This window comes from Pinus tabuliformis, chromosome 4_1 (genome assembly GCF_031772625.1).
Source record: "Pinus tabuliformis cultivar Carrire ecotype Pingquan chromosome 4_1, CPIR1, whole genome shotgun sequence".
Classification (NCBI taxonomy): Eukaryota; Viridiplantae; Streptophyta; class Pinopsida; order Pinales; family Pinaceae; genus Pinus; species Pinus tabuliformis.
In genome coordinates, this window is record NC_142303.1 from 991725418 (window position 1) to 991751246 (window position 25829).

General features: G+C 40.5%; 1 protein-coding gene across 4 annotated transcripts in view; it reads right to left on the minus strand.

Moving 5' to 3' along the window:
* Window positions 1–25829, minus strand: part of LOC149179480 (RNA helicase family protein) — a 450824-nt gene that overhangs the window by 48793 nt on the left and 376202 nt on the right. For all 4 annotated transcript variants that reach the window (XR_016258287.1, XM_089420680.1, XM_089420679.1 and 1 more), the window contains exon 32: window positions 9925–10116. Coding sequence is in view for 3 of the 4 variants with exons in the window: in XM_089420680.1 (XP_089276806.1) it covers window positions 9925–10116 (192 nt within the window). In the remaining variant the exon portion in view is untranslated. The remainder of the gene's footprint in view (window positions 1–9924; window positions 10117–25829) is intronic.

Genomic DNA, 25829 nt, shown 5'->3' on the forward strand with positions numbered 1-25829 from the left:
ATCCTGGCCTTCCAGATGACAAAGTTGGAAGCCCCATCCAACCTGTCCTAATCCCTTAGTCCATTCACTACCATTTCAGCTCCTCTTTTGGAATCCCTCTGAGTCTCGAATCCCCTCCTGGAAATCTTCCTCCTGGAAATCCTCTGGCCAGTTGTTGAACCGCTCCTATCCAATCCTCCTTGCAACTGCAACTCGGATCTAGATTTCTTTGGCTAGAAATTTGTTAAGGTAGTGATTCCCTCTACCTTGGTTTGTCACCTTAGACATTGTTCTGTATCTACAGAAACAATGTCCCACTAGCTCCTCAAATCACAATCTTCCCACAACTCCCCAAGCCCCAGCAACTGAAGAAATTGAGCCTATCGGGCTCTGCGCAATCCTGGCAAAGGCTGGATCTGCTCCTCCGGCCAACTGTGTCAATCCTACATGGCTGAGCAGGATGATGTGGCTCATCGCGAGCCTCTTCTGCCTCTCTACCTTTGCGTTGGCCCTTTCCTTGGCTCGAAATGATGACGAAGGCTCTACATCACTTCTCTTGTTGCCTCTGCTCTGGAACAACACTGTCTCTCGGGACAACTGCTTCTCCTGCAAATTTTCAGATTTCTGCTGGTGTCTTTAGTTCTCCGTGATCTGCAATCGCTTTGATACCATGTGAAAATTTCTGAATCTAACACATCAGAAACCCCTATTGTAATATCTGGTTTATTATCTCCTACTTGTTCTTTACATTAACAAGTTATTTAACAATATAAACATTGAAATAAACACAATTGCAACCTTCACAAATATACAAATCAACCACTGAAATAAACTGAGACAACACAAGGGACACCGTTATTTTTGGACAATCATTCCCAGAAAAACCCAATGCAGGAAAACCAGTGCAGCAGATATGAGGGTTTTATTATTATGCAGTTTTCTAAATACAACTAGGGTGCCAAAAATGGCTCACCCTTTAGAGATTATCCTCGGCAGAAGTACCTTTCTCCGGAGACAGATATTCTAGCTAATCAACAACCGGATGATTGGCCCCACAACAACTTCTATTGTTCCTTAGTTGGACAACGAAAGCTGCTCCAAGCTATCTTCTGGAACTGCATCACCCTCCTACAACTCTGCGTCAATTGATTAGCTCCCAGTCTAGCCCACGAAATCACCTCAGCGAAGCCTCTTCAACTCAACGTCAGCGTTGTAGCTCTCTACGTCAGCTTCTTGGCCCTCTACTTCCTCTGCCCTGGCCTCTTCAGCCTCTGTGTCAGCCTTCCTAGGTTGTGCGTTGTCTCTTTGGCACTTTCTCTGCCTCTCTGATATGTATTCTCGGCCTCCTGCTGAACTACCCCTTGCTGCAACAGATCACTAACTTGATTTCTTAGCAAACCATGTCCTAGAAAATCGAATTCACTGATCAGCTTGGTGTATCTCCAACTAACCCTCAAGCCTCCTCTTATACTTTTACTGTTGACGATTCAACAACCGAGATTAAGTCCCTAATCAATGGCTAAAATTAGATTTGGTTTGATCCTCGTTATTTAGAAATTTCTCACCCATATTATATTAATACACATTAATATTTTAGTTTTCCTAAGTTTAGACTTAAGGTCTCATTAAAAATATTAATTATTTTAATATCTCTCCATCCGGGTGGAATTTCCCCAAACGATTTCTGGGTCTTGGAGATCTCATGTGCCTTAGCCTCTCCACCAAATTTCATGGCTAGAGCACATTCGATGCTACCAAAAATCAACACTCCCTCTTAGCGAGGAATGTGCTCTAGTAATGCTTCACCATAGAAACATCACACTGATCTTCCGCATCGGTACCTGTGCTGATGCTTGGCCTGTTGCCTCACATCCCTTGCACTGTTGCTTCCTGTACTACTGCCCATGACACTGCCACTGCCACTGCTACATCTGTACTGCAACTCCCTCTCAATATGCTGCCCATTCTGCCCCTAGTAGTGCCACTGCTAACTGTTGCACTGCAACCCAGTTACCAAGAAGTAGGTAATTGACTTCCTCAAATACTGACATCTCGGTCAGTCTGAAAGCCTCGTGATGCTGAAGCTGCTTCTGCTGCCACTGCGCTGCTGCAACCTCTTTTGTGCATTTCACACTGTTGCAACCTTTATTGCACCGCTACAAAATTCTGCACTCGAGCCCTACCTTGCTGCTCCACCACACTTTTCTCCATCTGACATTTGTCATCATGCTACTATCGTTAAAGGCTCCCATAGCCGGATGTGATCCAAGAGTTTGGGCACCTCAAGGATCTTGCCCCTAGCATGTAGTCCTTCTGACTACAACTCAATGTCTCCCCACCTATTCTCTAAAGGTGCATGAGCACTCATGGCACAATTGTCATCAGTCTCGACCTCTTTCTCTGCCTTAGCTGGAGCTGCCTTTGAATCAGAAGCTTCTCCCTTGCCTTTCTTGCTGGGACACTAGGATGCATAATGACCCAGCTTCCCACAATTGAAGCACTTGATCTTGGAGATATCCTTCTTCTTCCTCTTCCCTTGTTGTCCCGCAAATGCTAGAGTTGCATCCTCCTCTTTCTTGAATCGAACTCCCTTACCACTACTCCCCTCCTTGGTCATCCTCTTGATCTCTTCGTGTCGAAGAATTGCCCACATCTCCTCCCAACCGGGAAGAGTAGCCCTGCCCAAAATACTTTGGACAAATGTCTCCCACTCCTTGGAGACTGCATTCACGGCAGTCCTGACCATAAATTTTGGATCCGATGTAGACCCCACGGAAGAAAGATGGTTGCGAATCTCCTACAACCTGAGAAGGAATGGATCTATCTACTCTCCCTTATGCATCTGATATGACCTTAGCTGATTCTCCAATAGCATCTTTCACTGCACGGAAGAGCCCTGGTATAAGGTGGTCAGGGTGTCCCACATCTCCTTTGTTGTGTTCTTCTCAGCAATATGTGGTATGCCATGATCTTTGACCCCATCTAGGATCATTCACTTCGCCATTTTCTCTCTTTCGTCGGTCTTGTTACACATCAAAAGTGGGTGACCCCTAAGAGAATCTTTTCTCCTATTTATCTCTTCTAGTCGGTCGCTAGTAGCCCTAGAGAGCCACTTTGTAGCTAAAAGTACATGCCATTTATATCTCTGCCATCTCCATCAGTCATATGTTTCCTCACCCATTTGTCGAGAGCACATGTTGGAAGGTGGGTTTCTGATCAAAAGGTATTTTATTCATTATGAAATCGAGTGCTTATGCTTGTTTGTATTTGGTCACTTTGACATGGACTATTGGTAATTTGGAAGAAAGAAGGGTCTTGGTTGTAGATTTGTGTGAAAATTCCTATACTTAAGGAACCCCTATTGTAGAAAAATTGAATTTACTTCTCCTACTTGATTTTAATATACATTATTAAGTTATTTTTTGAAAAACAATGAAGTAAATTACTTATGCAACCTACACCAATTTAATTTGATTACATGAAACAAGAAACTGAGCAAAGAACAAGATATGTAGGAAATCGTTATTTTTGGACAAAATAGTCCCCGAAAAAACCCAATGCGGGAAAACCGGTGCAACTGCTCTAAGGGTTTTATATTATTAAGCAATAGTTCTGAATACAATATTGGATGCCCTCCCGACAATCCAGTTACAGAGAAAAATATAATGGCAGAAAACTAAGTGAGATTACCTCACTTCACCTGGCAGTTTCTGGTTGATCCGATAACAGAACTGGCTAACCTCGGCTATCTTTGCGCTGGCCCTGTGTCAGCCTCAAAGGCCTCTGCGTCAGCCCTGTGGCGTCTCTTTTGCCTCTTGGAGCTTTTGCGTCAACCTCTCCCGGCTATTCTAGCAGCTCCCCGGCAGTGCCGATTTCTGCGCGAAGGCAACTTCCCTTTTGCGCTGGCCCTTCTGGCTTTGTGTCAAGCCTGCATGGGCCTAGACTGGCCCAACGTCAGTCCCTCTAGGTGCTACACTACTCCACTGGTGGCTCTCCGCCTCTCTGCCCGGTATTCCCTAACTACCCCTGCCCCTTTGTTGCAGAATGATCACTTAGTTCAAATTTCTCAGCTTCCTAGCCCCAAAAATTTTGAACTCTAGATCAATTCATTCTCTCGATGTATTCCTGAATGAACCCCAAGCCTCCTTATACTTTTCTCGTTGAGAATTCAATGACCGAGATTAAGTCTCTAATCAATGACTAGGATTAAAAACTTGACTTAATCCGCTTTATAGAACATTCTCACCCATATTTTGATTAATACCCATTAATACTTTAATTTTCCTAAGTTTAAACTTAGGAACCCCATTAAAAATATTAATTATTTTAATAAAATACAATCCGGGTGGAATTTCACCAAACGATTTATGGGTTCTTTAGAACTCATGTGCCTTAGCCTCTCCACCAATTTTCATGACTAGAGCACATCTAATGCTACCAAAAATTAACAATTTGTTCCCTCACCTTAAATGGGGGGCTAATTTTCTATCCTAGTCCAATGGGACCTCCCCTAATGGCCTATGGCTTTAGGAAGAGGCATTACTTAGGAAGCCATGAATGAGATAGCGTAGCCCCATGTATACCTATTCCATTCCTACCACTTTCCATCTTACATTACAAGCCCCTATTCCACCTCCCTTCTTCGTGTCAACTGACCACTAGTTCATTGGGACTTAGCATTCACACATCCTCATACTTTGGCTAGGGCTTGAAAAGGCACCCTAGGAGGTTGATGCAGCTAAAAGAAGAGAAAAGAGCATATGATGGCCACAAGAAAAACAAAAGAAAAATCAAAATGCAAAAGATGACCGAGACTTACAAATTAGCACATGGGCAAAAGCCAAGTATGAGCTCTACCTCTATCATATGGCCATCACTCAGTTCCTAGGCCAATTTTGCCTTATCTCATGGAAGACAAGGAACCCTTGCATGTCCCAACCCTTGATGGGCGATGAATTGCCCCAGCTTAAAGGAGGTAATCATTGTTATACATCATACAAAGCAACCTCTCATTCCTCGAGCTACGACCAGTAATACAAGGAAAATTCAAGAAAAAGTAAAAGGCAATATAGAAGGGTGGAAAACAAAGGTCTAGGTAACTCATGCATCTAGGATTGCTCCCTCCTCATGTCTATACACCCAGGATGAGCTATTTTATCATAGATGGTCCCTTTGACCATGGCACTTGGCCATGGAGATCTTCCCCCCTTTGTTCTATCATTATTCACATGGCACCTATTGATTGAAGGGTGGATTGAGGACATGTCACTTCCCTTTGGGGTTTTGGAACACCTAATAGGGTCATTTATTAACCACTCCTACCTAGGGAAGTAACACCATTACGAAACTAAGGCCCTGATTTTGGAAGAGAAGCCACTTATGAAGTGTTATTATGCCCATTTCTTTCAAGTTTGGTTCACTTAGATGCATAATGATTAATGTACTTGCTGATGAAAGTTGCAACACTAGATATTGTGTGTGATTGATAGGTGGTTCCATCTAGAGGTTTGGGAAACTTAATTGGGGTCTAGGTCCTTTAGAGTGACATATTGGCACCCACAAATGATGTGTTGAGAGCCATGGGACTCTGAATAGTCATAAAACATCATTCACAACCATGCACACCTTCAACACACACAACTTCTGCACTTTGCCCCATATTGTTCATGAGATGATGCACTTGGACTAGTTTGCCCCCCGTCGACTTATAGCATATATATACAGTGTGGCAGTTGATCCAGGGCCCAGATGAGGTTTGTCTCATGCCTTGAGACCTGGGAGGTGTTGGGAAATCAAGGAAATTGTAGATGGAGGTTGATTTTCCTTACTTGATAATTACTTGTGAATTTTGTTCGCTTCTTATTAGATTCTTTGTGTTCTTTTTCTTTATCAAGCAATTACCAAAATATAAGCATGAAAATCACAAGAGACTAAACACAAGATATAGGCTCCACACTAGGGAAAATCCCCACAATTGGGGAAAACTTGAACAATCCTCTTCTTATAGAATTAGATCAAATATGATTTATAAGACCAAGACAAATAACTGTATAGGAACCCCAAGTCAACCCTCCAATCACTGTCATGAACCTGCCCTTTAGATGCCTTTGTCTCACAAAGAAATTCATCCTCCCTGTAGCTTGTACTTGACAGACCTCATGATCCTTCTCTAGCTTGCATCATACAATTATTACAGTTCTTTTGTGGCACACAATACTGCCCTTCTTTACCTTGCATTTCATCATGGAAGTGGTTCTTCTTTAGCTCATTAAGTTGCTTAGGAATAGCCTTTGTTATTTGCACATCTTTTACAAAATTCAAACCTTAGGAGCTTCACATTCTTTCAGCTTCAACAATTAACATATTCCCCAGATGGAATAGCCTTTTTTATTTGCACATCTTTTACAAAATTCAAATCTTAGGAGCTTCACATTCTTTCAGCCTCAGGAATTAACATATTTCCCATATTATATGACAGAAAACTCTCATGTTCTGCTCCAAAGAAACTCACAAATCCTGCCTCAAAAGCTCGCATATCTTACTTCAGAACAAACACGAAATTCTTTTGTTTTGGTGGAGTATGCACGCCAATATATAGTTGTTCGTCACTATGAAGGGTCACGTCTGTTCAGCAGACGACCTGACCATTTGGGGGGTCGACTTGTCCTTATGGAGGTAAATTTGACTCTTTTTGACTAAACAAAAATTCTTTTCCTTTCTCTTACAAAGAGTCCAAATGGAATTTGACTCAATTTAATTCTTTGACTCAATCAAAACCTAGAAGTATGAAGAGCATGCTTAACTAAAGAAATAATAATAATATAAATCTTTTTATTCTTTTTTCTTTAGTTACAAATACAAAGATAAATATGAAGACTGAACCTAGTTACTTTTCCAACAGGAGGGCTAGCACCGTCTTCAATGCCCTCAACATTGGAGTAGAGAGTTTTTTTTCACTTGGAGACCCATGAGACCTAGTTTTGTGCAGCAAACTCACATTTGGGGGTCATAGGATGATTTGCACCAAGATATAGGAGCCAACCCCTAGATCTTGATTTTAGAGGCCTTCTATGCTTATCATGGCACCAAAGGGCCTCAACGTCAGCCTCCTAGTAGCATATGCAAGCATGGCGTCAACATTTCGACTAGCGTTTGTGGAGATAAAGTTAAATTTGTAAAAGCTACTAGGTTGGCCTGTGACCTAGGCCTTTTTCTTGCACATTATTTTATTACTAGAGGGGCTTGTAGGCTAAAATAGGTTATGTTAGAGCACATATATATTAGAGTGACCTCATTTGATCTCTCATCATCATCAAACTTGTAATTTGGCCTCGTAGAGGAAACTTGCACTTAGACTTTTGTGGATTATATCAGATATTGGATGCATTTTGATGTTTGGAGCTGATTTTTGGACATTCCTTGAGTTATTCTTTGGTTCAAGGATGGATCTCTTGCATATTTTCTTGTAATTATTTTTGATTGTTGAAAATATTTTTCTATGTCTAACGCATGGAATGATTGATTCTAGTTAATGCTAAAATTGTGCCCTAATTTGATTGAAGATCAACTGAATGCTAAAATTGTGCCCTAATTTTATTGAATGCTAAGCTAGATGAATATTGCATGCATTACTCATACATGACATGTAAGAATTATCCTAATGGTGAACTAGTAGCTCTACCATAAATTTTCAATAATACTTTGAGTGGGTAAATGCTTAAAATTTGTTGCTAGGGCATCAAATTTCAACTTCCTTACAAGCAAGGTTAGCTAATCTAAGACATCCTTGACTCCATATACCCAAAGGACAACACACTAATCCAAATTGTTGGTGATCAATCTCACTATTGTTCATATTTTCTCCCTATTAAATTTTGGTCCTTTCAAAGCTAGAGGAGCTAGGGCTTGGTGTGAATTCTAGGGAGAGGAAATTTTAGTGAGTGGAGAGCCTAAACATCAAGTAGATAGGGTTTTCCACAAAGCCTATCAATTTGGTGCTAATCCACTTCAATTTCATCCATAAATTCTCTTTCCCTAGGTGTTTTCCCTAAGAGGGAAACTCTAGTCTTTCTTCCCTCAGCTTAAGGACTTTGTTGAAGGTTTCATGAGCCTTGGCCTGGTTAATATACATTGTAAGCAACCTTTTCTCCTTGCCTTGACCTTGAGTTACTCCAACATGTCAAATCAATCAAAATCTAGGTCTTGTGCCTCCATTTCCAAGAATCTTCTTGGAAACCAAATTGCTTCCTTATGAAGCCTTGTACTGAAATTGTGACTTTCTAGAAGGCCTCCTAGCAAGATCATTTAATATTTTAACCTTCGAAGATCTATTATAAGTGACCTCTTTCCTACCGAGACTCCTCCCACTGGTGAAAGTTTGTAAAGAGCAGAGGGGTTTGGCTATGGTGATAGTGGGCCACTACCCCATTGTTGCTAATAGGTCTAGTTTACACCTAGTAGGGTTTCCCTGCCCTAGGCCAGCTAGATTTTGCGGCAACAGGTCTCATGTTTCATTTCATGTTCTACTACCCATGGTTTCAATTGTCTATAGTAAAAGTCAACAATCCACTACTATAACTATCTGTAACTCCATCTCACATTCACATGTCTTCTTTCCTTCCTATGAACTACAGCTAATAAAATGAATTTCAGTGGTGTTTGTTGTTTGATTTGCGAGCTGGTCTATGCATCAATATAAATAAAAGACAGATTTCCATCTTCTCACCCATCATCATGGGAGTATCCCATTGGACCATTGTCAACTTACACAATTTTTTTTGCAAACAATATTCAAATTGAAAAAACAATAGGCACACTTTGAAATAAATTCTCTCTCTACCCTATGCTAATCTACTCTTAAGGAGTATTAGACTTCATATAATTTCATACTTCACGCCGTCTTGTGAGAGAGTCAGGCCCATTCGAGCTTTGATACCATGATAGAAAACATCAATAGAGATGATGTTATACACAAGAATCGATAACTAATTTTACATGATCGGAAGTTGATTACAACTGGTATATATAGGTGTAGAGGAACAACCACCTACTCCCATGTGACAATAACCTAACCATGTGACTTCAACTAATCACACCTAGCTACCAAATCTAATGGTCTCATAACTACCTACATTTTAACTTTTGACCTTGAGCAGATTCCTACTCTAACATGTCAAGTATTCATGGTAACCCATAAGAACATGTAACATACAAATAAGCATTATCCTAACATCAACTCGGAGTCGAGAGGTACACTTGGTTAGAGCTAACAACTACATTAATCAAGCTTATTTTAGCTTTAAATACAGGATATTGAGGTTTCTTTTCATAAAAAGCATCACCCTCTCAAGTAAATTGTATGCAAATACATTTGACGACTAGTATTTCAATGGAAGAATTTGTTACTAATCAATGATCAAGGATCATGGATCTAGATATTTATTGAGCTTCCCAAATCAACTATTCAGTTGGCCTGAACAGAATACCAACAACACATTCAAGATTTCCAGCTAATGAATTGTTTTATATTAATTGAATTTTAGAATGTGGTAAAAAGATCTAATTAAAAAGTTGACAACAAAACCAAGAAAGAGAGACACCATACACTATTGCCTAGATATGATAGGCATTATAGAAACCGCATCTAGGTTGGTAAGTTGATGAGACAATTAAATTGTTATATAGTTTCCACTAATTTTAAGGCCTATTTTATTTTCGTACAACTTTCCTATTTGACAAAATAAAACAGTAAAAGTTATATAGAAGCTGGACTATTTTATAAATTTCAATAACTCCTTACGTGTATAATCACTAGAAAGGCACTTATATTATTCAATCATATTGGCGCAATTTTCTCTTCTACTATGCAACTCCTGTTCCATTATGAATTTCTTTTAGTGAAGTTACGAACTATAAAATTTAAATGTGAACCAAAATATGTCTTGCCTTGTCCAAGAACACCATAAATGGATGACGAAACTCAGATGTTCTAGAGTTTATTGATGTAGGATGGATAAAAACTTCTCGTCGTCCATCAGTCCAACAAGGCCGCTTGCTTGGTGCTGAGCCAACGTGTCCAGCTTTTATGTAATCCTCTATTGATGCCACATTAGGATACAATCCTGCACATAAAATAGACTGCAAAAATACCAATTCATGGGAAATGTTAGAAAAAAATTATGAAATTGCAACATAAATATCTCCTCATTTTTGTTTTATATCCCGCACATAAAATAGACTGCAAAAATACCAATTCATGGGAAATGTTAGAAAAAAAAATTATGAAATTACAACATAAATATCTCCTCGTTTTTGTTTTATAATAAGAGCTAGATTTCATTTCCCTGTGATTGATTGTAGCATGAAGTTATCTCTATTTTTTATTGATGTATTGACATATGTGACATAGTAAACTATATTAAATGTCAACTTTATAAATATCAAATCATTATGTCCAAAAGAAAATACAATAAACTTTCCTTCGAGTTAGTATTATTCAAATTTTCGGTCCATAATGATTTTCTATGCCAACATGAATCAACCCTAGTATACTATATAACAATCATTGCAAGTAATGCATACATAACAAGTCAGTGAATAGAAGAATAATTACACGACTAAATCTCTTGAAATTTTGGCTACTGTATTTTATATGACTAATTCCAAAAATGTTAACTCATAATGAAACATAAACCAATTATAAAACATTAGCTTTGGGCTAGTTATGATAAGCTAGTAAAAGGCAGAAAACAAGTGTTTTATAGTGCTACGCAAAGGTTTCTCCCTCGATCCGGGGGTGCACCTCATGTTTCCAATGTTTCCATGATGGGGAAACTCATTGGGGGATGTTTACCCATGTCCCAATTTTGGAGGGGCACATTTCCCAAGTAATGCGGGACATTTCCCTTTTGTGAGAAACCCCTGAGCATTACCCTCCATAAGGGGGGACTCGAGGATTCGACTCTCACCCAATGTTTATTTCTATTATTTCCTAGGGTTTGTCAGCTAGTTGTTCTTGTTTGTACCCATCATTTTTGTCAAAAGTGCTTCCAAAATGTATCGCCTCTTTAGGAGCAAATTCTTCTAGATCATTTACTAAACTGGATCCTCATGTTTTTCATTGGTGAATTCTTTTGTGTTCTAAAAGAATCGAAGGATTTCAGAATCATCATCAAATACTCACTGATTTTCAAGGTTGTCTGGAATGGCTGGTCTAAAATTTACTTCCAAAGTGTATTGTCCTAGCCCATGTTTGGAATCATTAGCGGGTTGCAAAGTAGCAGCACCAACAACTAGTGAATCAGCTAAAGCATTCCTATACCTGGGAACAACTTGTATGGCAAAAACATCAAAAAGTTCCATAGGTTTGTACATGGCACTTTTGTATCTTCTAAGCTTTTCACTTTTGGTATTGAAGACATTCTTAATCTAGGATACAACCAAATCAGAGTCCCTAGTGACCTTTAAGCATATGACTTTTCTATCCAAAGCAATATCCAATCCTAATGCAAGATCTTCATATTCAGCTATGTTATTGGTGCAATCAAATTCAAGTTTGAAAGAAAAAATTGCAATGCTTGGTGATGTCAAAAGTATTCTTGTACCAGACCCAAATTTGGAACAAGCCCCATCAAAGTGCACAACCCAAAATTTGTCTAAGTTTTCTTCAAAAGGAAAAGTATTGGCTAGGACTTGCCAATTTCCAAACTCTTTGTCTTCACCTTCTTCATCATCAGATATAGTACAATGGCATTCTACCTTAGGCCACCTGGCTAGTTGCCTAAGATTAGAGAAAATGAACTCTCTGCCATTGAGATTTCGATGTAAGATAAATCCATTTGAATTGTGCCACCTACATCTGCAGCCCATTTCCAAGATAGAAGCATGCCCTACGAATCAAGAATGTCAATAATTACCACATCCATGACTACTTTCCCTTCAACATGTCCATGCAAGCATACTGGTAACTCTTTAATAATACCACATACGTCAATGGTTCTTGAGCCAATACCACAAACATGTTTGTATGGTCAAGTAATATTTAAGCCTAATTGCTTCATGATTTTCAGTGGCATTTGTTGGAAATATTGAGAGGGGGGTGAATCAATATTTCACTTCAATTAGTTAATTTAACTTCACAGAGCATTAATTATCAATAGCATTAGATCAAAAACATAAATCAACACCATTCAACAATGCATAGTACACGAGATTTTTTTAGTGGAAACCCTTCCGGGAGAAAAACCACCAAACGCTTCTTAACATAGGGTTTTAGTGATTACATCAATAGGAAACTCCAACGTCCAAGGTTCACCAACAACAACTAGAAGGAGGTGCCAACCCCCTGATTTATCAACTCCATAGGAAAGGACGCTCCAACACCCTAATTTACTAGCTCCAACGAGAAGGACACTCCAACAGTCTGGATTTTTCAACTTCGATTAAAGGGATGCTCCAACACCCTACATAGGCTCCAACCTACCCTAGCACCACCTTGCCACCCTTAAGATAGAATATAAAATAATAAGATAGATTACACTGGATACACTGCTCAGCCACTGTAACTCTGTTGTCCTGCCTCTGCTATGGTCATATCATTGTCAGAATACTGCTATAATTTCCTCTGCTGTCACTGTTGCCAAATCACATCACTGATAACTCTTGCCCACATGCACAATCTGATTGTAATGTCCCCACTTAGCAAGTTTTGCTAAGTAAATACAGTTTTGCACAATTTTGGCATTTTGATATACTTAACTTAGGAAAAGTGCGTTAGGAGGACCCCACTTGACTTTTTGAGGAAGGAAGGCTCCCAAACATTAGAAGAGAAGATAAATCCAAAGCAAAGTGGAATGTGGGGACTACTTTGAAAGGGAATTCACACCCCTTGGGAGAAATTTGACTTGTGGGTAGGAGAAGTGAGGGAATTCGACCTAAGGGACCCACATGGAGGGAGCAAGAGGGAAACAAAGATACATAAAGGGGGAGGTCCTCATTTTGGGACATTTTCCAATTTGATAATAGAACCCCATATATGCTTGAGTTGTTGAGCGAAGTCTACACAATGTTGTTCAACACAAGAGATTTCTGGGTGGGAATCTCACTTCCACCTTCAGTGGACTTTGAGTGCCACTCTAGGGGAGATTATTGCTACATATCAGATTGTCTTGGGAGGATTTGCAGGCACATTTGACCATCATTTGGAGCAAATTGGTCGCAAAAGAAGCAATATGCGCTCCTTGAGAAAATAGCTACAAAGCACCCTTGATCTTGGGCTTTTCGGGAGGAGTTGGACTTGGTAATTGTTGGAGATTTGAGGTATTTTGTAGGGTTGGAGTGTTGGGAAATTTTGGGGAAGTATTTCTTGTGCTTATGGTAGCATCAAATGTGCTCTAAGCCTCAAAACTAGCAGGGAAGCTTGGACACATCTATTCCACAATACCCATAAATTGTTTTGGGAAATTCCACCCAAAGACAGTTTTATTAAAATAATTAATTACTTTTGATGAGTGCCTAAGTCTAAACTTAGGAAATTAAAATAATTAAAGGGTATTAATCAAACTGGGGTGAAACTTCTAGAAGAAAACAAGGATCCAGTCAATATGATCTAAGCCATTGATTAGAATCTAATTTGGGTTGTTGATTACTCAACTGGATGATTATAAGAAGGACTTTGATGGGCATTTGGAAAACACATTTGGCAGATACTCAGTTATCCAAGTAAGATCAATTTTCTCACTAGTCAAAGTTGGGCAAGAGGAAATCGAATCAGAGGCAGAGTTACAGGTGAGAAGGAGAGAGGGCATTAGCATCAGTCAGGGGTGCAGGAGCAGAAAGAAGGCACAAAGCAGAGGAGGGGCAATGTTGAGGCTGTGATGCTGAGATTGCACAATCCCTACGCAGAAGCTGACACAGTGAGATGCAGAGGGATTGATGTTGGGACTGCACAATCCCTACGCAGAAGCTGACGTAGTGAGATGCAGAGGGGACATTAGGTCCTCTCCAGAGTCAGATTTTAGCTTAAGAGCGTGAGAATATTGTTGATTTGTGGTAGCATCAGATGTGCTCTAGCCATGAAAATTAGCGGAGAGGCTAAGGCACATAAGATCTCCAAGGCCTAGACATGGTTTGGGGAAATTCTACCTGATTGGAGAGATATTAAAATACTTAATATTTTTCACTGGGTGAGAATGTTCTAAATGACATGGATCAAGCCAAATCTAATCTTAGCTGTTGATAAGAGACTTAATCTTGGCCATTGAAGACTCAACAGGAAAAGTGTAAGAGGAGGCTTGAGGGTCAGTTGGAGATACACCAAGATTGATTAGTCAATTCAATTTTCTGGAGCAGGGCTTGCTGAGAAAATTCGAACAAGTGATCTGTTGTAGCAAGGGGCAGTGAGTACATAGCAGAGAGGCAGGGATAGTGCCATAGGGTCAGCGCAAAGATCAAAGAGGCTGATGCAAAGGCAGCTAGAGCTATGCAGAGGTAGCAGAAGCTACCCAGAGGCAGCTGGGGATTGCACAGAGGCTAAGGGGCCTGCGCGGGTGATGCAGAGGGCCAGAGAGCTAACGCAGAGAGCCAGAAGGCTGGTGCAGAGGGTTCAGGAGCTATGTTGAGGCTAGCAGGGTTGACGTAGAGCCAAGAGGAAGTGCCAGAAGGATTTTCGTAGGGCAGACGAGAGTTGAGACGCTGAATATCTGTCTTTGAGAAGAGGTATTACTGTTGTGTAACAATCTTTGTTAGGTGAGCCATTTTGGCACGCTAGTTGTACTCAAGAATCTGCATAATAATAAAACCCTCAGAACTGCTGCACTAGTTTTCCCGCATTGGGTTTTGTCAGGGATGATTGTCCAAAAATAAGGGTGTCCCTTGTGTGTTTCTTTCGGTATTTCAGTTGATCATATGTATATGAGTTAAGGCTGCATTTCTGTTTATTTCAGTATTTATATTTATAAATAGCTTGTTAATGGAATAAACAAGTAGGAGAAATAAAGTTATAAACTAGATAATGTAGTAGGGGTTTATAATGTGTCAGACTTAGAAATTTCAACAAATATCGTCTGTAATATTTCTCACATAAATTCCTCTTCTATTCTGTTGGTTGTATCTTGTACATGAGATTTTTGCTAAAGATCAATAAAGAAACCCTCATTTGCTGCACCGTTTTCCCACATTGGGTTTTTCCAGGGATAATTGTCCAAAACTAACTATGTCATGGTGATTATACTTGTGCTAGTATTTTTCCTTGCATTTACTTTTCGCAGTATTTTAATTGTGAAGGTTGAAGTATAATTTATTTCTATATTTGCTGTAGAAACATTGTGAATAACTTATTTTTGAAATAATAAGTAGAAGAAATAATATCAGTCACTGCAGTTGGATTTCTATTTAGAAATTTTCACATGGTATTAGAGCTAAGTTAAGTAGGAGTGCAGAACGAAAGAGCCAACATTGAAGAGAAGAAGGGAATTCGAAATTGTTGCATAGGCAGAAAATCAAATCCCCAGAGGAATTGCGCAGTCCAGTCTAAGAGGGCAAAATTTTCATAGGAAAATCTCTCTCTGAGAGAGTTGACAGAGAGGAAGATTTCTAGATTGAAGGTTGCCAGTGACAGAGGGAGCAGTGTAGAAGCTTCAACGCAGAGTAGTCTTCAGGTGAAGATGTAGTTTTTCTGTAGCAGTTGCTGGGACATTAAAGCGTCAAAAATCGATAAGAAAAATAACACAAAGAAGGATGGAAAATCAAGATGTCTCTGAATTATCTTCCAGATTGGAAGGAGAATTCACATGCTTGTCAAGTTCAGCGTCAACAGATGTTTGGTATATTGATAGCAAGGCTTCAACCCATATGACTGGAGTATGAGAATATTTCTCGAGCTATCAAGAAGAGAAAATGGACTTCCAGATTACTATGGAAAAAAGAACGATGTGTACTCGAGTAGGGAGAGGCAACTATAGCATTTCAGATGAAAGCAGAAACCAACATCCGAGCCACTAATGTTCTGCATGTGCCCGGGTTGGGAATGAATTTGATTTCAGTGTCCCAGTTACAGGACAACGGATACGATGTATACTTCATTGGAAGAATTAGGGGATTTTTGAGGTCTAACATGGGCCTCCTAAGGAAATTATAAAATAATAGTGGAAATAATAAAAGAAGATTAGATTACATCATCAAATTTTAGAGGGAAAAAAGACAAAACTATTTTTTCAACTCGTATTTTCAACTTATCTCCATATGGGTTTACTCAAATTTCGAGCGAAAACACTTGTTGGATGCAGAATTTGGTTCCTCATCGAAGGATTACCCATGTTGCATACTTTCGATGGACCCTGCTATACGTTTTTCATGTATTTCTCATTTTTCATGTAGTAGGGTCCATTGAAAGTATGCAACATGGGTATTTCTTGGATAAGGAATTAAATTTTGCATCCAACGAGTACTCCCGCTCAAAATTTGAGTAAAAACATAGGGAGATAAGTTGAAAAAGTAGTTTTATTATTTTATAATTTTTTAATCTTTGTACTTTTTTACTCCAAAAATGGTGAATCATCCCCATGGTTGACATCATCATCTTGAATCCTATTGGTTCTTATAAAGTTTATTTTGGTTCTAGATTTTTCTTAGGAGGCTCATTTTAGACGTAAAAAATCCCCTAATGAAAAGTATACGTCAAACATCCAAGTTGGAAGAAGAAGAGACAAATTGGAGCTCGAAGCAACCGATTGTATAGATTGCAACTCGAATCTCCAATGGCATTGATAGGTAACAATCATAATGGTGAAAAGGAATTGAATGAACTGTGGCACAGGAGAATGGGACACTTACACCATGGAGCACTGAGGATGCTCAAAGAGACTGTTATAGGAGTTCCAGTCCTTAGTACTGAGCATGATGATGTATGTAGAGGATGCATACTAGGGAAGTACACTAAAAAAACTTTTTCCAGAAGTAACAACAGAGCGCAAGGCGCATTGGGATTGATACACCCAAATATTTGTGGCCCAATGTCCACAAGAGCTCTTAGTGGTGGTGAATATTTCGTCACCTTTATTAATGATCACTCTACAAAAATATGGATCTATTTTTTGAAGACCAAGGATGAGGTCTTTGATTGGTTCAAAGAATTTAAGGCTCTCGTAGAGAACATGACAGGGAAAAGGATAAAGGTATTGCGTTCAAATAATGGTGGAGAGTATACAGACAAAGACTTCACAAATTTCTATGCAAAAGAGGGCATCAAAAGAGAGTGGACAACTCCATATAATCTAGAGCAGAATGTAGTAGAGTGAAAGAATAGAACTATTGTCGGGGCGACAAAGGCTATGTTGTATGACTGAGACTTGCCTAGATTCTTATGGACAAAGGCTTGTAACACAACAGTGTATATCCAGAATAGAACTTCTCACAGAGCATTGGGGAAGAAAATGCCTAAAGGTGTCTTCACAAGGAAGAAGTCGGAGGTGAGTCATCTCAGGATATTCAGAAGTGTGGCATATTGTCGCATTCCAAACGAGAAGTGTAGTAAACTAGATCAGACTGCAGAAAAGGGGTACCTCGTAGGATATAGCGAGACTTCGAAGGCATACAGAATCTACATTCCTAACAGCAAGAACACAGTAGGAAGAAGGGATGCAAAGTTCATGGAGGATAGAGTTTTCAGGAAATCTCGAGAGATGCTAGCAGAAGGTCAATCAGTAGATGTTCCATTAGTCCAACAACAAGGAGGACATGCAAGAGGACAGACACCTGGATCGAGCGCAGTGACCAACACCAGTATTTCCTCAGAGTAGGAAATCTAGGCAGTTCTCAGCAGATGGAACAATAAGAATAGGAGGGGGATTTGATTGAGCCTCCCACCACCAGTGGTAGAACAAGCAGGGAAATACGACAAACGCTGAGGGACATAGAGGAGTTTGTTAGAGCTCCTAGAACCGAGAAGAGGCAACGTAGATAGCCTAACAGGTACCAAGCCTTGGTAGCACAGGGTGAAGAACCATCCAGCTTTCAGGAAGTCATACAACACCAAGTTTGGGTGGATGCCATGGTAGAAGAGTATAGTTCTATCATGATGAATTATGTCTGGGAAGTGGTACCTAGACCAAAGGATGGATCAATTGTAGGATCAAGATGGATCTACAAGATCAAGTATGTTGCAGATGGCAGCATAGAGAAGTACAAGGCTAGGTTCGTGGCTAAGGGGTATGCACAAAAGGAAGGAATAGACAATGAGGAGACCTTCGCCCCAGTAGCCAGATATACCTCTATCAGATCCGTTATATCCGTAGCAGCTCAAATGGGATGGGAGATTCACTAGATGGATGTCAAGACAACATTCTTGAACATGGTGATAGAAGAAGAGGTGTATATAGAACAACCTGAAGGCTTCAAAACTCATGCAGAGAGAACTCATGTATGCAGGTTACAGAAAGCCCTGTATGGGTGAAAGCAGGCACCCAGAGCATGGTATGGTCGGATTGATAGTTACTTTTAGCAGTTTGGATTTGTCAAGAGTGTTGTTGATCCCAATCTCTACTATCTAATGGTGAATAATGAGCCACTTATTTTGGTATTATATGTGGATGATTTGTTTCTAATAGGGTCATCTAGGCTCATAAAGGACTGCAAGAAGAATCCTGAAGCAGAATTCAACTTGAAGGATATGGGGCTGATGCATTATTTTCTAGAGTTAGAAGTTTGGCAGAATAATGGGCAGATCTTCCTTGGGCAAGGAAGATATGCTACAGAGATTCTGAAGAGGTTCAGGATGCAAGATTGCCGACCCATGGCTATGCCCATGATCACCAACTGGAAGAAAATAGATGCATCAAGAGACAAGGAGGTGGACCCCACCTTGTACAGACAGCTCATTGGGTTGCTCATGTATCTGGTCAACACTAGGCCAGACATTTGCTTCGTTGTCAACAACCTTAGTTAGTTCATGGTGGAACCAAAACGGGTGCATTGGGCAGAAGTTAGGCACATTCTTAGATATGTGCATGGAACAGTCAGATATGGGTTGACATACACTCGAGGAGATGACGTCAGATTGAATGGATTAACAGATGTAGATTGAGCAGGTAGTTAAGTAGATCGGAAAAGTACCTCCAGGTATTACTTCAATGTTGGATCAAGAATGGTCTCTTGGTGCAGCAGGAAGCAGAAGTCGGTAGCTTTGAGCTTAGTAGAAGCAAAATATATGGCAGCCAGCGCAGCTACGTGCAAAGCTATATGGCTTAGAAAACTACTTGTGTGTTTGTTCAGGAAGAGGATGGAAGCGACCAATATTTTATGCGATAATCAGAGTTGTATTAAACTCTCTGAGAATCCAGTATTTCATGATCGATTGAAACACACTGATATCAGATGTCACTTTATCAAAGACTGTGTTCAGCGTGGGGCAGTACAATTGTAGTATGTCTCCGTAGGAAATCAGGTAGCGTCTTACTCAGAAAAGCTCTAAGAAGAGAAAAGTTCATTCAGTTTGGGGAGCAGAAGGGTATGGTAGAGAATCCGTTTCAGTAGCAGAATCAGGTGGGTTATTAGTTGCCGTGGCAAGAAATGAGAGCGAGTTGTAGTGCAGATGCAGTGTTGGTAGTGGCAGGGCTAGCAGCGGTACAAATGTAGCATTTGTGTAGTAGTTGATGGACAGTGGTGTCAAACATCAACAACACAGAGGGAGATGTCACAGAATCAGAGTGATGCTTTAGCAGGTTGCATTACTAGAGCACATTCCTTGCTAAGAGGGAGTGTTGATTTATGGTAGCATCGGATGTGATCTAAGCCTCAAAATTTGCAGAGAGGCATGGACACATGCATTCCACAATACCCAGAAATCGTTTTGGGAAATTCCACCTGGAGACAGTTTTATTAAAATAATTAATTATTTTTAATGGATGCCTAAGTCTAAACTTAGGAAATTAAAATAATTAAAGGGTATTAATCAAACTGTGGGTAAAACTTCTAGAAGAAAATGAGGATCAATTCAATATGATTTGAGCCATTAATTAGAATCTAATTTGGGTTGTTGATTACTCAATTGGAGGATTATAAAGACTTCGATGCGCATTTGGCAAACGCACCGGGCAAATACTCAGTTACCCAAGTAAGATCGACTTTCTCACTGGTTGAAGTTCAGCAAGAAGAAATCAAATCAGAGGGAGAGTTGTAGGTGAGAAGGAGAGAGGGCATCAGCATTAGTCAACGATGCGGGAGCAAAAAAAATGCAGAGCAAAGGAGGGACAATGTTGAGGCTGTGACACTAGGATTGACATTGGGACTACACAGTCCCTGTGCAGAAGCTGACGCAGTGAGATGCAGAGGGGGCAGCAGATCCTCTAAAGAGTCAGAATGTAGTTGAGAAGCATGAGAATATCGTCTGTAATATTTCTCACATAAACTCCTCTTCTATTCTGTTGGTTGTATCTTGTACATGAGATTTTTGCTGAAGATCAATAAAGAAACCCTCAACTACTGCACCAATTTTCCCACATTGGGTTTTTCTGGGGACAATTTTCCAAAAATAATTGTGCAATTGTGATTATACTTGTGCTAGTATTTTTCTTTGCATTTACTTTTTGCAATATTTTAATTATGAAGGCTGCAATAGAATTTATTTCGATATTTGCTGTAGAAACACCATGAATAACTTATTTCTTAAATAAGAAGTAGAAGAAATAATATTAGTCACTGTAGTTGGATTTCTATTTAGAAATTTTTACATTACGTAGGGTGTTCTTCGTTGGGCTTGCGCTTAGTGTGGAGTTGGGGGAGAGATAATTGTTGGGAATTTTGGAGGTATTGTTGGGACATTTGCAGGGGAATTTTTGAAGGGAATTTGGATGGTAGCAACATTTCTTTATAAGCTGGGCATACACCAGTACAGGGAAGGGAGTGCACATTTTTAGGGCTTCCCGGGCCAACCGGAAGTAGCCCAATTCCTTGTTGGGTTTTTGTGGGTTTGGGGTCTAGAGGGTATGGCTAATTTGGACAATTTTTTTGAGTAGTTTGGAATGCTATAACAACAATTCTTTTCTAGAGGCAACAAATTATTCTTAATTTGGGCATAGACATCCTAGCGGAGCCATTTCAACACTTGGGCACCTTCATCTCCACCTGGGTTATTGCGTTGCTTGCTAAAGAAAGCCCAGGTTCCACTATCTCCATTTATATTGTACTCTCTCCTATTTAGTTAATAAAATGGCTCAGTTTGGCATAATTTCTGTTGTCTATTGTTGTATTTGTTACATGGGTTGAATTTTGTGTGTGCATGTTGTTATTGTCTCTTATTATCACTGTTATATCCTATTAGGAATCTTACATTGATGTGCTACAAGACTATCTTGTGCACAACCTTAAGCTACCACAAAATCATGCAAGCCCTCTCGGTAGTCTCAAACCCTAGTTGCTCAAATCAACAATATGCAAGTGAACTATCAAACCACAATTAGCCCTGCAAAGTCACTATCAAAATCTAGTAGTAAGCCTCAACATCACTTTGTCCAACCACATGATCACACAACTTTCCATACCAGCCACGTGCCCATAGCCAATATTTTTTCGTCTGCAATATGAGTAGCCTTAGCCCTATTTTGTCCTCCGCAACTTTGATCAATGAAATGATATTTGAGCTGCCATAAACTTCAAGTATGAAATGTAGATGAAAACCCTAGAAGCTCTTCAACAATTTGATCTTGCCAATAGCAACAAACTCATACATGCAACAACACCTACTTTGGTAAGTGCTCTGACTGAACACTCATTCAGCTTACACATTGTCATAACCTTATAACAACTTACATGCATTTAATAACCAATAATAAAAGAAATTACAATGTTTTTGCATCAATTAAGACACAAGATCATAAGACACTAACCCATTTGCCTCTTTCTAATGCAATTCCCAGCTCAACAATTCATACTATGCTAATTTTCAATGTTCTATGTTGTAACAATCACTTGTAATAATTATCTTCCAAAAACAATCAATTATCCAATATATCTTCAAGCATCCAATGATAGTAAGCTATTGTAGATAGAAAATAAAATCATATGCACAATAAAAGACAACCAAGAACAATAGAGACATAGAGCTTTGGTCAAAGACCAGGGAAAACCCCCACAAGGGGGAAATCACTTTTCAAATTCTTCTTCTATTAGGGGTCAAACAGGGGTCCCAACTCAGTCAGCAGCTAGAGGAGCTACAGGGAATTTGGGCCAAAATTTCGAGGTCAACATTTGGCCAATTCCTTCATGGGTTATGATGGGTATTTGGTGGAGAGACCAGGGTTAATTTCTCGTAATTTTCTGAGCATCTAAGATGGAGTTTCTAGCAGCATCTTTGTAGTAGACAACACAATGTCACAAGGGCAACGTAGGGCATCATTGCAACAGTTATTTGTGCCATCTGGGATTGACATATTACCACTTGGGCTTGATCACACTTGCCATTGAGGCAAGCCCAGGTGCACCACTTCCACATTATTGTACTTTTCTCCTAGATTATATAAAATGGCTCAGTTGTTGGTTATTCCTGGACTTTTTTATTGGTGTGCACTGAATGTTTCAATTTTATGGTGTTGTTTTTACTGTTTGCTTTGCATAGCACTATTTTTCCTAGTTTGGAACATTACAGTGGCATCCGAGCTATAATCTTGGCTCAACCTATGGGAAATATTAGAATCGGACAAACTCATGGCTCAAGGGAAATCCAGTGTGCAGAAATTCTAGGGTAGAATTCATTGGGACAATGAGAGGTTGGCCCAGTTGAGGAGGGTGACAGACCAAACCTATCCTCACCCTTACAGCAGAGATATTATAGGTGTGCAGGTCGTGGGGGTGCAACCATCTACATCATGTGGGGAAACACGACCAGATCAGGGCACCGAATCTTCTGAAAGGGAGCAGGCAGGAGAAAGACAGTTAGAGGGTGAGACCAGGGGGCGCTTTTGCTGGTAGAGACTTGGCTTTAGATATCAAAAGCCTGAGGAGGAGGTTGAGCATGATGCTGAGAGCCCACATGATGGTGAGGAGCACATTGATATACCCGGTGTGGCGCAGGAGTCACCTTTATTAGAGACCTCTTTGATAGCCCTAGTTGACACCTTGGTGGAGAGGATAAAGCCTACACATATAGAGCCATCTGTTGAGGGGGTGCCACCCATGGATGAGATGTCGATTTGCTGAGGTATCTGGAGTTGTGACCGAGTTTACAAGTGGTAGATGACCACGATAGTTCCATCAGTTTCAGGCCGACCTCCTAGGATTAAAAAGGAAGGTCGTATCAATACGCGAGGCTACTCTGCATCAGAACGGGGAGCTGGAGGGCATGAGAGCGATTTGTGCTGAGTCCACGGCCAAATTGACTCACGTTGGGGAGCAGTTGGATTCCCTACTGCTGCAGCCAGAGTGCATATTGGGGAGTGAGAGTAGCCCTCTTCGACCATACATAGATGGGGCTAGCAGCACTGTGAGGTTACCTTTACCCATTGGACAGAGAGAGACAGAGCGACCTTGTCAGATTTCATGTGTTGACCAGAGTAGCGAGATGAGACGACCCGAGTTGCACAAGGTGCAACACTCGCATGTTGGGGTTGCTCTATGTGCGGGAGTTCACGCATTCGATCCCTCTCTTGGGGTTGGATGGCGAGAGATTCTGAGTTGGTACCCTATGGAGTGGGCTATGGAGATGGTGGTGGACCTGGGTGTAGCTTAGTAGGAGCTTCTAGGCACTGGGGATAACAACAACGCAGATTGGAATTGGGTTCCAGGTGGGACTACCTATCATTTCCCAGGTATGTCAGTTGACTACAACCGGGATGGTGCAGTTGACCTAGCAGTTAAGCGTGCGCATTTGCTAGGGGAGTCTCGATCAACACGAGTGGCTAACCAGTTTATGCACAAACTCTTTTGGTTTTCTTGGTATGGCATTGGTACACGGGATCATTGGGTGATCAACATACTCTTGCAGGAGTTTGTCGAAGGAGGTGACATTAGCAGGCCATTAGACGATGCCTTGTATGGCACTGGGGACTCTTCAATTTTGTGTGGGGCACAAAGGACGCAGAGGAGCGGAGCAGTGGTGGCATCACTGCTGACACATAGGGATAGTCACTTCTCGGATCCCTAAGGGGGGATTTGGGGAGAAGATCCATTTATCAATAGGGATAGTGATGCGATGGTGGTGGTGATGATATTGATCGGGTGTGGCCTGACATGTAGAGACATAGCTCTATGCCATCACATTCAGGGATGTGTGGGAGCATCTAGCGTTGAGCAGTGGTCTACAGGTGGGCATGGAGATGCATGGCGGTGTGTTGTAGTGTGTTGGACTACATTGTGGAGTGGTAGTGCCTCACATCGCATTCAGTACATGTGGGGAGTGATAGGTGCAGTGAAACAGGCGGGAAGCGGGACAACACAGGATGGCATAACTGTAGCTGAGGGTATCCAACAGTGTACAAGGGTAGGCCGCGGGGTTAATTTACCGTAATTTTATGAGCACCGGAGGTGGGGTTTCCAGCAGCATCTTTGCAGCAGACAACACAGTTTCACAAGGGTAGTGCAGGGCATCATTGTAGCAATTATTTGTGCCATCTGGGCTTGACATATTACCACCTGGGCTTGATCACACTTGCCATTCATGCAAGCCTAGGTGCACCACTTCCACATTATTGTACTTTTCTCCCAGATTATAATAAAATGGCTCAGCTGTTGGCGCAGTCATTGGAATGAGACTCTTTGGGGCAGCACCATATAGGGGAGTTTGGAGTTGGGAGGCTGGGAGATCATTTTGAGGGCCATTTGAGGAGGATTGCTAGAGTTGGGAGATCATAAATTGACAGGATCAATCACAGTAGCAAAATTCGAAATTGGAGGAAGACCAAGCTGTGAAGGGTCAATTTTTGTAGGCTAGAACCAAGGGAAACCTTTTTTTGGTTTTTTTGGGTTTTGGACAAGGATCACAATTCAAATTTTATAAATTTTATCCGGGCAGATCTAAGGGGTCAAACAGTGGTCCCAACTCAGTCAGCAACTAGAGGAGCTACGAGGAATCTGGGCCAAAATTTCGAGGTCAACATTTGGCCAATTCCTTCATGGGTTATTCTGGGTATTTGGTGGAGAGACCAGGGTTAATTTCCCATAATTTTCTGAGCATCAAAGATGGGGTTTCTAGCAACATCTTTGCAGCAGACAACATAGTGTCACAAGGGCAGCGCAAGGCATCATTGCAACAGTTATTTGTGCCATTTGGGCTTGACATATTACCACCTGGGCTTGATCACACTTGCCATTGAGGCAAGCCCAAGTGCACCACTTCCACATTATTGTACTTTTCTCCTAGATTATATAAAATGGCTCAGTTGTTGGTTATTCCTGGACTTTTTTATGGGTGTGCACTGAATGTTTCAATTTTATGGTGTTGTTTTTACTGTTTTCTTTGCATAACACTATTTTTCCCAGTTTGGAACATTACATTCCAGTTGCACTTGCATCACCACTTGTTGAAGTTCCTAAGTTTACTTAGTTTAGAAACCCTTCATGCACTTTTTCTGATTTATTCCTACCTACTTGTTATTTTTCTTTAACAAGTTATTTTCAAAGTAAATATTGAAAATAAACACCAGTGCATGCTCAACATATTACATATCAACAACTAAAAGAAACAAGAACAAACACACCACATGAAACCATTATTTTTGAACCAATGTTCCTGGAAAAACCGAATGCAGGAAAATCGATGCAGCTACCTGAGGGTTTTCTTATTAAGCAATATCAGAGTACAATTTGGGTGTCGAAACTGGCCTACCCAACAGAGAATTTCCTTAGCAGCGATACCTCACAGTTTG